Here is a 15843-nt window from a genome sequence, read left to right as displayed (position 1 = left end):
CCCGATACGCGGAGACCAAGGCAATCGCGAGTGGCACTGCAGCTGAAGCGGCCCAGTTCTTCATTGAGAACATTGTTCTGAGACATGGTGCTCCAGCTGTCGTCATAACAGACAAAGGTACCGCGTTTACAGCCGAGCTTTTGCGCACTGTGCTTACGCTCAGTGGCACAGCGCATAGGAAGACGACAGCTTACCACCCACAAACAAATGGGCTTACAGAAAGACTTAACAAGACAATCGCTGACATGCTTTGCATGTACTTGGACGTAGAACACAAGAATTGGGACCGAATATTGCCGTACATCACATTCGCGTATAATACGGCGCGCCAGGAAAGAACAAAAATGACACCGTTCGCACTAATTCATGGCAGAGAAGTTACGACAATGCTTGACGCCATGCTGCCTTACGATTGCAATGATTCAGAGACAGACGCCGCAGACTTCACTGAACGCGCCGAAGAAGCAAGGCAGCTTGCCCGCGTCAGAATAATGAATCAGCAGCAACTTGACGCCCAACGGTACAACCTTCGCCATCGATTCGTCATTTATCAACCAGGAGATAGAGTCTGGGTTTGGTATCCTGTACGACGACGAGGCCTCTCAGAGAAACTTCTACGCCGATACTTCGGACCCTACAAGGTTCTGCGTCGTCTTAGCGACGTGACGTACGAAGTCGTGCCCGACGCCGCCTCCTGTTCAAAACGTCGCTAGCATCTGCCTGAGACAGTGCACGTGGTCTGCATGAAACTTTACCACTCTCAGTGATGTAAACGCTCGATGGCCGCATCTCTACCTGTTGAGCGTCGGGACGACGCTCACTCTGGCGGGAGGGTAATGACGCGCGCATAGCTGCATTTAGCGGCGAAATAGCGACGAGAACGAAGAACGCGGATTTGCTCGAGAGGCGCAGCACAGCAGAGTGAAGAAGACGACAATCTTAGCGGCCTTCTCTGAGAGCGTCTCTACAAGTCTTACTGCCCGTGTTTTTAAATAAACCCCCTGTCATTTATAACCCGCGACAATATAAAGCGGCTCTTCACGCTTGTGTTAGAATCTTGTATAACCGTGATTGAAAGCACTGGCTCTTTTCGCAGCATCGTTTTCGCTAAGGAAAGCCGAGCATCATGATGGGTGATCAATTTTTTATGTCTGCGATGCACTATGTTTTTCAGTTTGTTCTGGCCTTAAGATTTGAATGTATCAGTCAAGAAAGAAATCTACGAATGAGTAAGGAATGAGTTCCAAAAGAACACTAAACAATTGCAGTTCAAATCGGGCTACTGAGTTCCTTTTTCTGATGCACCTGGTTCGGATACAGACTCATATAAAGGGTTTTATCTACTACAATACAAAGGATGTGGCACGCGAAATAATGGATAGAGGCTCTGCACTTACGAAATTATGACCTAGATATAAACGGTTTTCGAGCTATCTGCAGCCAAAATATCTGACCCAGTCGCCAGCGTGATGTGCGCTAAACTTCTTCGTTGCTTACCACTTGTGACTTTCGTCCCAGAGCCGACTCGTACATCGACTGGCATGGCTGGCAAAGGTCCGCTGTCTCCTTTGTCAACATCGAGTTCTTTTGCGCCGGTCACTGTGCTCTCTTTTGCTTGGGCGGCTGCGTAGACAACGTTGTAGAGTTGGTACGTGTTAGATTTTTGCATTCAGGAACAGGAAGATGAGTTTGATTGCAATGTTGTTCACTATAGACCAAAAGAATTTTAATATTGCCGTTGTATTCTGAAGTACGTCAAGCTGTGAATACTGCAAGACGAAACAAGCACCAACAGGTACGGATACTCATAAAAGATACATGACGAGCGCTTAGTAGCAACTGAAAAGTTTCATTGCCTAACAAACACTGCTATGTAAGCAGAACACGCGTGTACGTGACCACAAATCACACCTATTATCAACTACTACGAGAAGGCCCCCTTCGAAAAAATAAACAACAAACAAAAGCAAGGAAAGAGATGCACTGAATTACGTGACGTCCAAAAAACAAATTCAGATTTTGCTAACAAAACAGACTCCTGGATAACGAACTTGTCACCTCGCTTTTTAATTCGGTACGCTTCCATTATCTCTCTGGTCGTCCGCTTCTCGTGCCTGCCAATCATTTGTGTGTCAGAAGGCTTCGGCTGACAAACGCACTCCTTGCAGTGCATCGTTAAGGGGGAGTACAGGGCCTCCTTTAGTGAACTCTTATGTTCACAAAGGCGCGAATTCAGAGCAATGACCTGATTGACCGACGTACTCCTTTCAACACGTAAAGACATTCAGTACACAACCTTCATTTTGCCCTGAACGAAGCTCCCGCTATGTTTTATGTTACGTCCATCCAAGGCCGTGTTGAGTGGCCTATCATGGAAGAGGCCTTTTCCCTGCAGTGGGCGTAGTCACAGCGATGATGATGATGATTGTGCAAACGTTTCAGAAAATATTTGCTGTTTTTTTGTGGGGATCCACCAGGGAAAGGTGCAGAAGAATGAATCTTTTCAGGAGAGTTAAAAAAGAGGGGCTTAGCTTCTCACGTCTCTTTGCACAACAAATAGTTAATCGTTTTCTCTTCTTTCAGGACGTTCAAGATTTTTTTTTTGCCAACAGTGTTACGCTTACGCCACGCGTTACCTAACGTTGTTGCCCTGCGAACATACTTGGTGCCACGTAAGGCTTCTTTCAAGGAAGTTGTGAACAGTGTCCATTTCCTAACAGTAAGCTTTAAAAATAATATCTTTTTTTTCAGTAACACGAAAAATTAATTGAAGGACATAGGTGACACAATTTTCTCAGTACTGATGTATAGGTCGATAAACAGTGGAGGCGAAGGAAAAGACGTAGTCAAATGAGTTAATAAAATGCAAGTACAGCATGCGTTAAAATCTTTTTTTACTATAGTTGCATTGAGGCACTTTATTAATAGCAACCTTCTTGGAAGAGCAGAGTTTTTCTATGCGTCACTGAGATGTTGGTGGACACCGCCATATAACACTATTGTGTTAAAAAAAGTTAAGCTAAGGTATACTGATACCAACCACTTGTCAAATGTGACTTCATCACTGGGTCGTTCTGTGCCGACACCTAATCCACTTACTGTTGGTGACAATGGTGAGCATTAGGATGGCCAGGGAGAGCATGGTGAGCAAGCAGAGTGACGAAAGGATGACCCAAAAGATGACAGCTTTAGGCCTAGAAAGATGATGAGAAACATCGCGTTTTCTTTATGACATATTAGCGTGTGACACGTGGAAAATACGAATTTTCTCATTTTATCAAACACCTGCTATTCTTTCGTTCAATATTTTCAAAAGAGGTATGGTTAAAAATAATGAGGCTGGGACCAAAATTAGCCGGCAAAACGTACCGTGTGAGAATTCGCGTACACTTTTCACTGCAAGGTTAGCACCAAGGGTGGATCCGAAGGGGCACAGTAGAGGCGATCGCACACCCCCAAATCTGTGTCAGCACACCCTTTCTCTTCAGTTCTTGTCATATACCTCCTATCACCAATTAAAAAGTGTTGAGTGGGACCAATGTGAACACACATCAGCAGTATTTATGCTATGACGCGATTTTCGTGCTACTGACAGCAAAAAAGTCAGGTCCTGCCCTCATTCCTCCGGTGTTACTTCCAGAGACCCCCCTCTATAAAATGAGTCGCTGGATTTGCCCCTGGTTAGCGCGAGAGCTATTCTTCACCGGTAAACAGCTCTGGCCCTATCAATCGAGCCCGAAATGCGGCTGTTTGTGTTCGGGCTCCGGGGCGCACCAGTCATGCGTGCGAAGTGCGCGTGCGTGTGCGAGCATGACTCACTCGAGTTGTACAAAGACTTGTTCGCCAGGCACAGCAATGTGCCAGTTTTCCCGTCTTTATGAGAACATTTTAGAATACAAATAATCTTCCAAAGCAACGCTCTGTTTCGTCGCCATATTTTACAGTCTCATTTTCATCGTGCAGTGCCTTGTGGTTCGAATTCGTTCCTCGGCGCGTAGCTCAGCTGTGCTTGGGGGAAAAAACAGTGCGTGTAACGATGATCAGTGTAAACTGCCCTAGGATGCCTGCTGCAAGCAGATGGCAAGGTATGCTGTACGCATCCTTATAGGGCAATTAGCTCTCCTATACTCCGTTTCACAAGTTGCTGGCAGTGCTGTGGAAGCTTCGAGTTCTCTCAGCCAGTCATGACAGAATGAACTGCATGATTGCGTTGATACGCAAATGCCATGGCCGTGAGTCTGACAAGTGGCCCCACATCCGCGGAAAAATTTATATTATACTACTGAATTTTCAAATTTATTGAAGATGGAGCATGCCACCTAGCTTCTCGGTCTGTTTTGTTTATTTTTGGTCAGGCTCATATCCGTGCTGACCCGCAAGTCGCGGGTTCGATTCCCGGCTGCGGCGGCTGCATTTCAGATGGAGGCGGAAATGTTGTAGGCCGTGTACTCAGATTTGGGTGCACGTTAAAGAACCCCAGGTGGTCAAAATTTCCGGAGCCCTCCACTACGGCGTCTCTCATAATCAAATGGTGGTTTTGGGACGTTAAACGCCACAAATCAATCAGGCTCATATCCGTTCCAAAGAAAGTGATCCCACTTTGTCAATTCATAGTTAAGATGACTAGTTCCTAGGAGGTAGTTTCATGTCTGAGGTTTTTTAAAAGACGCCATGGTTATAAAAAATTATTTTACCCCCTTTATTGCCCGCAAAGGGCCACAAACAGCGATACGCTATCTCAAAGCATCGTATCTCTTACAAGCCAGTGTGACCGCTAAGACTGTGAGCACGAGTATTGCAAAACGCCGCTGCACGGATCTGTACACAACTGAACAAAAAATTGCTTTTTATAATTTCCGTCGAGAGTCATGAGGGATTCTCTCCCCCACAACTACAAAGCACACGCGGATAGGTGAAAACGTATTTATTTATTTATTTACAGGAAATTTTCTGCGCAGAAGCTCCAAGTAGTCGGAGATGCTTGGCTTGCGGTGGGGGGCCCTTAGCCCAGGGCTCTGCTTGCAGCAGCAGCTGTGCGGGCCTGGTTGATCAGACTCAACTGATCTTCCAGGTTCTCGCTGGCCAGCAGCTCCTCCCATCACTCCGCTGTTGGATTTGGTACTGGTTGTAAGGCTGTAATGGCCTGACACTCCCACGTGACGTGGCACAGAGTGGCTTTAGCTGAACACCATGGACAGAGAGGAGAGTATGCCGAGGGGTGCATTTTACTCAGAATGTGCAAATTTGGAAACTTGCCGGTTTGAATTTGCCTCCAGCTGACCGATTCTTTTTTATTTAGTGTTAGGTGTGGTAGCGAATAAGCTTTCCTTAGTCCTCTGTAATGGTTTAGGATGGCCGAATAGTCGCAAGGGACCGGAACGCGTTCCTCAGGGGTGGAGTTGGAAGGTGCTCGGCTCGCATACTTTCGAGCTACCCTATCCGCTGCCTCATTCCCCTCCAGTCCCATGTGGCCTGGAGTCCATATATTGCGTTGCCAAATTCTGAGTGGATGTGTAATGGAATGCTCGCCAGTGTCTGTAACGCTCATGATGACGCTGAGAGCGGGTTGGCTGATGCGCCCCTGTAGGTAGTTGCGGCAAGCTGCTTGAGAGTCCGTGAGAACTGTCAGCGACCTTCGTTGTCTGTAGCCGAGGGCACATTCAATGAACGCACATTCAATGAATGGCTCCCAGGCGAGGGTTTGTGGGACGCGTTCCACACGACCAACTTGGGCAACACCTTGTTGCCAAAAAGTGGCGCATCACCACTTCACAACGAGCCCCCGTTCAGCGGTTTTCATGCGGAATTTTTTAATAATTTTTTTCACGAATGACTGAAACACTTTGTATGCCCTAAAACAGCAATCCTGAGCAAGTTGTCAAATTATGTGGTTGTAGTGTGCAAAATAGTTCTGGAGTGTTTAAATAGTTGAGGGACTATTTACTGTGCTCACAGAGCCCTGATTGAACGAGAGAGCTCTACCTTCGACAGCACTGCCAACAGCTTGTGAAACGGGGTATTGGTAGCTGAATACATTTCTGATGGCGGCTGATGGTGATGATGAAATATAGGCGAGCCTGTTTTGGTAGGTTAGAGCATCAACTCACCAAATCTATCAACACACTTCATATGGTGTGACACGTGGTGCGAATATACGCTTGTCCAACGCGGTGTTACATCAACTGTTAACGGGTATTCTCAACCGACATGACAACTGTCGGTCTTATTCCAAAGCGATTTCAAGTACGGGCGGGGAAAGAAAACCACGAATAATACTTGCGTTTGATCTTGCTTGATGTATGAATTTTTATTATTTGCTAGCATCGCGATCTGAACGCCACACACTGTTATTTGATTGATTGATATGTGGGGTTTAACGTCCCAAAACCACCATATGATTATGAGAGACGCCGTAGTGAAGGGCTTCGGAAATTTCGACCACCTGGGGTTCTTTAACGTGCACCCAAATCTGAGAACACGGGCCTACAACATTTCCGCCTCCATCGGAAATGCAGCCGCCGCAGCCAGGATTCGAGCCCGCGCCCTGCGGGTCAGCAGCCGAGTACCTTAGCCACTAGACCACCGTTGCAGGGCACACACTGTTACCGATGCCGACATTACACTTTCTACTATACAGAGTTTTTGACGACCTCATCCCGTCAACTTGCATTAGTGAGAACTGTCGTATAAAAACTTAATTTGTGGTTCACTAGGTGGGCTATGTTAAGGTTTATTTGTCCGCTCATTATTGCATGGATTATCGTTCATTCAATTGATAGCAAAGACACAGTAGGAAGGCTTTTCCGATAACAGCCTGCGTTCTCACAGGGATACGAAAACCGGATACAGCATTGCATTTGTTCTAGCATCGAGCCGTAGAAGGTCGTGGTACGGAGTTGGTGCATACTTATTTCCGCGAAATAATAACATTCTGCACCTCCTTTAGAGAGATTAACATACCATTTTCATGGTACTTCTGTTCTTCAGTGCAACGAGAAGGTTACCGTTCAGATACAATCATAAAATGATAACGTGGAACACGCTGTGAATAGTTAAGTTAGAATTTATTCACCCACGGCCACTTTGAAGTCGTATACAAAAGCGGGCTGCAAACAGTGGCAGTTGAACGCGACATAAGTTTATGTTTGTGCGCTGCAGTTCGCCGTGCGTGCGTTCAAGCATAGTGGTGGTATAGTGGCTAAGGTGGTGGTATAGTGGCTAAGGTACTCGGCTGCTGACCCGCAGGTCGCGGGATCAAATCCAGCTGCGGCTGCTGCATTTCCGATGGAAACGGAAATGCTGTAGGCCCGTGTGCTCAGATTTGGGTGCACGTCAAAGAACCCCAAATGGGGACAATTTCTAAAGCCCTCCACTAGGGCGTCTCTCATAATCATTCGTGGTTTTGGGACGTTAAACCACCCATATCATCATTCTGCATGTGCATTGTTTACTAGAAAATACATACATAAGTAATTCCAAGGACCTTAGCGCTTATCACGCTGCACTGACCATGCAACGCTTGCATGGAACGAGGAGTGTTTCCAACGTTTTGCTAAGACGACACGGTGGTGGCACCTACTCGTCGCTTTGCGTTCTACACCTTATCACCTCTGAGACGGGCGCGCACACCCGTGTCAGAGCCACGCGCTTTGTTTTGCAAGAAGACTGCCAGGTGGCGCTCATGTCTCACGTGTTATGTGACTTGATGCATTCGTTCGCCTCCGCTGCACACTCGAGGCACTATAAGGCAGCGCCTCCAGAATACCACTCACCGATTCTCTTGCGCAAAACATCAAATAAATGTATTGTTCACTCTCTCTACACGCATGACTATCGTATTTCGACGATATATGCAGATACGGGCCCAATTTTTAAATCGTTCTGCGTAGTAATTGGGAGACGCACTGTGTCTCTCTCTCAATATATATATTTATATATATATCTCTAATCTGATGAATCTTTAATCTGTATCTTTAATCCTGATGAAGGCCAGACTCTAGGCCGAAACGTCGAAATAAACCACGTTGTGACCGCTCACGGAGGATCTACTGGACAATATATATATATATATATATATATATATATATATATATATATATATATATATATATATATATATCTGTGTGTGTGTCTGTGTGTGTATGTGTGCATGTGCGCGCGTTGGGGGGGGGTGTTTGTGTGTGCATGTCTTCTACTAAAGCGTCTGTGTTTTTGAGAAGTGACACGTGTTTATACGAAAAATAACGATGATAGGAATGTTTTGAAGATTCCAGCTAGTGGGTCAGGTGGTTTTCGGGACAACTAAGCAAGCGTCTTGCTGTACAGCTGATCCTGAACATGCTCTTTCGCTGCCGTAAGCTGTTGTCATCTTTTGTTCGCGTTGCACTGCGACACTGGTGGAGGAGCTGGGCCGTGACGCTGCCCGATGCTTCACACTTCTAGTGGAAGCTATTCATCCAGCCCGGACGTGCCTATTGCAACCCCTGTCCATCGTTTCAGCCGTCAGCTACGAGGTCTTCCTCCAGACTTCAATCCCTCGCAGAAGCCATCTACAAGACATCTAGAAATGGCTAACACCAGCCCCCAGCCTGTACTTCTCGGCACCAGTCCTCCCGCTCCATCCCAGGTAACGTTTCTTCAATCGCTGGAGCCTGACTGCTTTGGTGGTGGCGCGCACGAAGATGTAGAAGACTGGTTAAACAACTATGACCGTGTTGCGAAGATCAACCAGTGGTCTTCTCAGGAAAGGCTCGGCCCGGCCTACTTCTTTCTTGATGACAGCGCTCGTACTTGGTACGAGAACAGAGAAGGCAGCCTGTCCACATGGACCGGCTTTCACCAGCAGATGGTTGAAACTTTTGCCAATGCCTACAGACGTGACTGCGCCCACCAACGACTAGAGCTAAGGGTCCAAAAACCCAATGAAACGGTCGACATGTTCGCCGAAGACATGACACGTTTATTTCGGAGGGCTGACCCGCAGATGACCGAAGATAGGAAGTTGCGCTACCTCATGCGTGGCGTGAAAGAGCAGCTGTTCGCCGGACTTCTGGGCAACCAGCCAAGCACTGTAGAGAACTTCTCCAAAGAAGCGTCGGCTATCGAGCGGGCACTTCACCAACGCTGCCGACAATATGACCGCTTGTGTAGCAGCCACAAAATTCAGGCCGCCGCTCTGACGTTTGACAGTCATAGCTCCTTGCGTGACATGATTAGAGAGATTGTTCGTGAAGAACTGCAAAGTTTGCGGACTCCGGTAGTGAATACACCCGCGGCATCTGTCGCTCAAGTCGTCCGCGGCGAAATCCGCCAAGCATTCTCGACAGCTGATCCTGCCCCCGAGCAACGTCCCATGACGTACGTCGCCGCCCTTCGAAGTTCCCCACCCGCTCCGCCTTCATATTACCCGCCACCTGCAACTGTTCCTTGGTCACCACCACAGGGGGAGACATCGTGGTGCCCACCCATCCAGCCCCCATACGACCAGTCGTCTTCTGGCCTGCCATGGCCTTCGTCACGTGAGGAGTCATCACGGCATCCACAGCTTCGCCGAACAGACACCTGTCTGACTGTCGACAGGCGTTCACTCTGCTTCAACTGCGGAGGTGTAGGCCACATAGCCCGCTATTGCTGGCACCGCGCCGATCCGTTTCGCCCTCCCAGGCCATGGTTTGACAGTCGACATGCCAATGACTACGTATCCCGCCATGACGATGTCGGTTCTCAAGGACCTCTGGTGCCTCGCCCACATTCGACGGCTGCCGTAACAATGATGACGAGATTATAACTGAATACCAGCCGGGCTTCCGACATCGACCACGCTCTCCTTCTCCTGCCCAGTCACCTTCGTTGCAGCGCCGCACTTTTACCGACACCAGAGGAGCAAGGTCACCCAGCCCACACCGGGGAAACTGAAGGCGGGGACCTCAGGGGGTAAGGTAGCAGGCTGTCAAGACGAAGAAAAAAGCCCCCATTACTCCCACCTCAGGACGCTGTAAAGCCGACAAGACGTAATACCGACGAAACTGTGACCCCAGGCCTTACCGGTCTTGTGGACGGAAAGCAAGTTAAGGCTTTAGTCGACACCGCGGCTGACTTCTATATTATCAGTGATGACCTTGCATAACGCCTCAAGAAAGTAAAGACAGCGTGGACGGGAGCTCACTTAAGGAAGGCAGGCGGCCAATTACTGATGCCTGTCGGAATGTGCGCAGCAAGGCTCGACATCGATGGCTCTACTTTCGTGGCGACGTTCGTCGTTCTCGCTTCATGCTGTAAAGACCTGATTATCGGAATGAATTTCTCGAGAGAACATGGCGCCGTCATCAACGTCCCTGACAGTGTCGTCACGTTTTGCAACAACAGCCCTGCTTTGGTCGATTGTTCAGAGCCGAGACATACGTCTCGTTAAGGGCCTTTGCGTCTGACGGATGACGATGTGGTCGTCCCGCCACGATCGTGTACGCTTGTTTCGGTGGCAGGGGATGAGCCGTTTGATGGCAACGGTATTGCCGACCAAATAAGCTCGCTGATATTTAGCCACGGTATTTCAGTTGATCGAGGTCTAGTCACTGTCACTGTGGGACGCTCAAACTTGCTGCTCACTAACTTCAGTGCTGAGCGCCGACACCTCCCGAATGATACAGCCATCGCTTACTTTGACAATACTGCAGAAATCCAAGGCAGGTTATCGGCCCTAGACGAAGCACCTCAAGAAGAATCAATACGTAATCTTGACGTTGGTACTAGGTTGTCAAGGGACGAACGAATGAGAATTCTTGAGCTGCTAGCGGAATTCCAGGACTGCTTTTCATCGACATCACGGATCGGTCGAACGCCGCTAACAAAGGATCGAATAATTACCCACGACGCAGCAAGGCCTATACACTAGAATCCTTATCATGTGGCTCCCAAATAATGGGAAGTGATACAGCAACAAGTCGCTAAAATGCTTGATGTTGATGTGATTCAGTCATCACAGAGCCCGTGGGCATTGCTAAGAAAAAGGACGGTACCCTGCATTTTTGCGTGGACTACAGGAAGCTGAATCAAATGACTGAGAAAGATGTGTATACGCTTCCACGTATTGATGACTCCCTCGATAGGCTTCGAAACACTCGCTACTTTTCTTCATTGGACCTCAGAAGCGGATATTGGCAGATTGAGGTAGATCCAATAGATCGGGGAAAAACCGCTGTTGTGACGCCGGATGGTTTATATAAATTTAAAGTTCTGCCCTTGGGTCTGTGCTCAGCGCCCGCTAATTTTCAAAGGCTCATGGACACTGTACTTTCAGGGTTAAAATGAAAGACCTGCTTAGTTTACCTAGACGACGTCATAGTGTTGTCCCTAACTTTTGACTAGCATCTCAAAAGGCTAGAAGTTGTTCTACGAGGCATACGCTCCGTGGACCTCTCATTGAAACCAGAGACATGCCACTTTTGTTTTGAAGACCTGCTGTTTCTTGGTCATGTCGTCAGCTGCACCGGCGTTCTGCCTGATCCCGAAAAACTTGCGACCGTGGCACAGTTCCCAGTACCGTCCGATAAGAAAGCTGTCAGGCGCTTTCTAGGACTATGCGCCTACTATCGCCGGTTCATCGCCGACTTCGCACGGATTGCGTCGCCGTTAACTCGCTTCACTAGAGACGCCACCGCCTTTGAGTGGAACGACGAACAGCAAGCAACGTTTAATGACCTCCGCCAACGTCTTCAAACACCTCCAGTGCTTGCTCACTTCGACGAGCAAGCGCCAACAATGCTTCACACTGACGCAAGCAATGTAGACCTCGGAGCTGTGCTTGTGCAGTGGCAAGAAGACACGGAACGAGTGATCGCCTACGCAAGCAGGACGCTAACACGCACTGAGGCCAATTATTTAACATCTGAGAAAGAATGCTTCGCCGTGGTCTGGGCAGTTATGAAATTTCGGCCGTATTTGTATGGCCGCCCTTTCAAAGTTATAATTAAGTGACCATCATTCACTCTGTTGGTTGACTAATTTAAGAGATCCAACCGGCCGATTAACGCGGTGGAGTCTGAAGTTAAAAGAGTTCGATATGACGGTCATACGCAAGTCTGGGAAGCGCCATATGGACGCCCACTGCCAATTTCGATCACCAGTACAGTCAGCCTCTCTTTCTGACGATGACTATATGGCCTTTCATGGTGTTCTCGACGCGTCCACGATTGCCCAACAACAACGAGGCGACCCTGAATTGCTTAATTTGATTAATTACGTGGACGGACGTTTTCCGAGGGCACCAGAGTCTTTGAAATGGCATTGTCGTTTTGCTTGCGCAATGGCGTCCTCTACAAAAGAAACTTTTCAATCATCGGAGCTCCCTATTTGCTCGTTATTCCTGCACCCTTTCGGACTGAAGTGCGTCAAGCATGTCACAACGAGCCGACGTCTGGCCATTTCGGCTACACTCGCACATTAGCAAGAGTACAGCAGGGATACTACTGGCCACGACTCACAAAAGCTGTCAAGCACCACATTCACACTTACCTCGATTGCCAGCGACGCAAGTCACCTCCAAAGAGACCACCCAATCAGCTACAACCAGTTCAGGTTCTACTTACACCGTTTGACCAGATAGGAATGAATATTTTGGGACCACTTCCTACTTCTACTGCAGGGAATCGCTGGGTTATAGTCGCAACAGACTACCTAACCATGTATGCCGAAACAAAAGCTATCCAAAATAGCACCGCAGCAAAAGTGGCGAGATTTTTCATAGAAAATATTGTGCTACGCCACGGTGCCCCGACTATTGTGATAACAGACCGCGGATCAGCATTTACGACAGCTCTTTTAGACCACATCATGAAGCTTAGTAGAACGATTCACCGTAAGACCACTGCGTACCACCCTCAAATTAATGGACTAACGGAGCGCCTCCACAAGACGATTGAAGACATGCTGTCGATGTACGTGGATGTCCAACATAAGAATCAGGACGAAACTTTACTCTATATCACGTTCGCATACAATACGGCTAAACAAGAAACAACTCGCATGACTCCATTAAGCTTGGTTCACGGACGGGAGGTACGGACAATGCTGGGTGCGATGTTGCCGCATGAATAGGACGCTACCGACACAGGCACTGACGTGTTCACTGAACGCGTGGAAGAAGCTAGGACGCTCGCCCGCTTACGGATCCGCCAGCGACAAGACTACGACGCAGGTCGCTACAATGCTCGCCATAGAACTGTAAAGTACAAAATCGGTGACAGAGCGTGGGTTTGGACACCTGTACGAAAACGTGGACTGTCCGAGAAGCTGTTAAGGCGATATTTTTGGACATACCGAGTATCGCGCCAGCTAAGTGACGTCACCTACGAGGTCGTCTTCGACAGTCCCCAACGCCCAAGGCGTCGCCAGCACCAGCCTGAACTTGTGCATGTAGTGCGTATGAAGCCGTATGTGAGCGACTAACTGCACGTTAAAAAAATACTGTGGGCGTGAATCAGCATCGGGCCGATGCTCCTATAAAGAGGGGCAAGTGACACGTGTTTATATGAAAAAGAATGATGATAGGAATCTTTTGTAGATTCCAGCTAGTGGGTCAGGCGGTTTTCGGGACGACAAGGAAGCAAGCGTCTTGCTGTACAGCTGATCCTGAACATGCTCTTTTCGCTGCCGTAAGCTGCCGTCATCTTTTGTTCGCGTTGTGCTGCGACAATATATATATATATATATATATATATATATATATATATATATATATATATATATGACGCTATAGTGTGTGTGTGTGTGCGTGCGTGTGTGTGCGTGTGTGTGTGTGTGTGTGTGAGTGAGGGGCTACTGCCATTCCAGTCTACATTAGCAATTCTAGCTGTAGCGAAAGATTATACTTAAACATAAGCGATGGAGGATAGAAAACATTTTATAACTTTACTTACTCGTCATCTTTACCTAGAGAGAGGCAATAACCATAAATGTTTGGTTGGGTAATTTTCGGTAGGTGAATAGTTTGTCCATGGTACTGACATCTCAACAAAGTTATGTAACACCATCAATACGATGCTCAGAGTCCAAAATTTGTTTTCTTTTGCACGCGTGTCAATATCTAAAATATGTGGTTGCTCGTTAAAAATTACATTAGCCGCGTAAAGCTCAAGGTACAGTGAAGGTGCCTGATTTTAAGGACTTGACGTGGCCTTCGTGGCAGAGCTAGGTCTTTCCTTGGCTAGACAGCGTAGGGTCGCCTCCAGTGCCTAAAACTGACGTGCAAGCCTGGCTTATTATTTTTATTTATTATTGATATTTAATATTTTATTTATTAGTCAAACCAACATCGCTCAATAGGAATTTTTGTAGGGGGTGAGAAATAAACAACACAGTTTTACAGCTGAAAAAGGCTCACAATTGCGTGGTTTAAAAATAACATACATTTGCGCAGCAGCTCCTGCACATTCACAAAAAGCAGCAATCTTGTAGTGAGGAACAAAAAGCAACGGATTGAACATCAACAACACATGCATCCAACTTATTCTATTCGCAAATTGTAAAGAGAAAGAAAAAATTACAAAAAACACCAGTACCATCACTGACTTCGCGGATTATTTAGGTGATCATTATGTATAAAGTCAAGTGAATTTAGTGGCAAAAGTTTGAATGAAAAACTTTTTACGCGAGGTTAAACCCAGCTGGTGTGCAGCTGTGGCTTGGGAAGTGCTAAACAAAAGCACTGGGGCTTTTCTGTGGACGGTGGACGTTTCGCGAGCTTCAACAGTGTCTCTTTAAAAAAAAAAGAATATCCACCAACTAGAGGTACGCAAAACATTCACGTGTCACTTTCAATGGCTGTGTTCCTGTACTCACCGTAGACGGCTAAATAAATAGCTAAATGGGCGGCGGCCATCTTAAGCCCCATTCCAATTCTCACGTAGCCTGCAAAGTAGACAGCTCCGAGAAGACCGCATCGTTGGTTTTTTATTTCAACATAAAATAAGCCAGAAAAACAAGTGATATGTTTGCTTATTTTAGCTTTTTCTTCTCGACGCGAGGTGGCGCACCGTCGCGTGAAAGCCGTCTAAATGTGTTCCGATTCTCGCACAGCATGGGCTCGAAGCTGTCTTTTAAGCAGTCTTCGTAGGCTGTCTAAGCGCTGTCTAAGGATTGGAACAAAGCCAATGTAGTGACTGAAACAAGTGAGCGCTAGCCGGAAGCATTGAACAGCGGTTTCGGCGTGGCGACCATCTTCCAAAAACAGGCAGCAAAAGGCAGTTAGGCAAAAAATTCGAACAAGACCAGACAACAAATTTCATACACAACTGTTTATTTATTTATTTATTATTTATTTATTTATTTACTTATTTATTTATTCCAATACCCTCAGGGCCCGAGGGCATTACCGAGGGGAGTGGGTTACATTTTTAACACAACATAATGAAAAAGAGGAAAATTCGTGGTTTCATGGATCAGTGAAGGAAACCAACCAGAAATAGTGCACATTATAAGAACAAAAACAGGTATTAAAGAACTACAAAGCTTAACAGGTCTAGTAATAAAAAAAATGAAGAACAAAGCGCTACTGAAAAATGGAAATACTATATTCTTAAATATTATGGTGACTGGTTAGTTATAGCAGCCTTAAACATAGAGTTATTAGTAATCTCGACTACAGATCGGGGAAGGTGATTCCAACTTGCTGACGTACGGGGGATGAATGACTTGTAAAAATGGTTGGTGTGGCATGTGGGAATGCCAACCTTATGACCATGGTCGGTGCGAGTGGATACGTAAGATGAAGGGGTTATAAATTTATTCTTAAGGACTGAATTGTGGTAATATATGTTGTGAAACAGGCAGAGGCGAGATATTTCCTTA

The 15843-nt window shown here is 47.0% G+C and overlaps 1 protein-coding gene across 1 annotated transcript in view; it reads right to left on the bottom strand.

Moving 5' to 3' along the window:
- The window catches only part of LOC142790042 (uncharacterized), a 45049-nt gene extending 41861 nt beyond the window's left edge, over positions 1-3188 (bottom strand). The window contains exons 1-2 of the mRNA XM_075885077.1: positions 3100-3188; positions 1498-1623 (exon numbers count right to left, since the gene is read on the bottom strand). Coding sequence (XP_075741192.1) covers positions 1498-1623; positions 3100-3142 — 169 coding nt within the window. The 5' untranslated portion in view covers positions 3143-3188. The remainder of the gene's footprint in view (positions 1-1497; positions 1624-3099) is intronic.
- Between the last annotated feature and the right edge of the window lie 12655 nt (positions 3189-15843).

The sequence above is a fragment of the Rhipicephalus microplus genome, chromosome 2, assembly GCF_043290135.1.
Source record: "Rhipicephalus microplus isolate Deutch F79 chromosome 2, USDA_Rmic, whole genome shotgun sequence".
Taxonomy (NCBI): Eukaryota; Metazoa; Arthropoda; class Arachnida; order Ixodida; family Ixodidae; genus Rhipicephalus; species Rhipicephalus microplus.
Note: the sequence above shows the minus strand (reverse complement) of the source record. Positions and strands in the feature narration are given on the sequence as shown.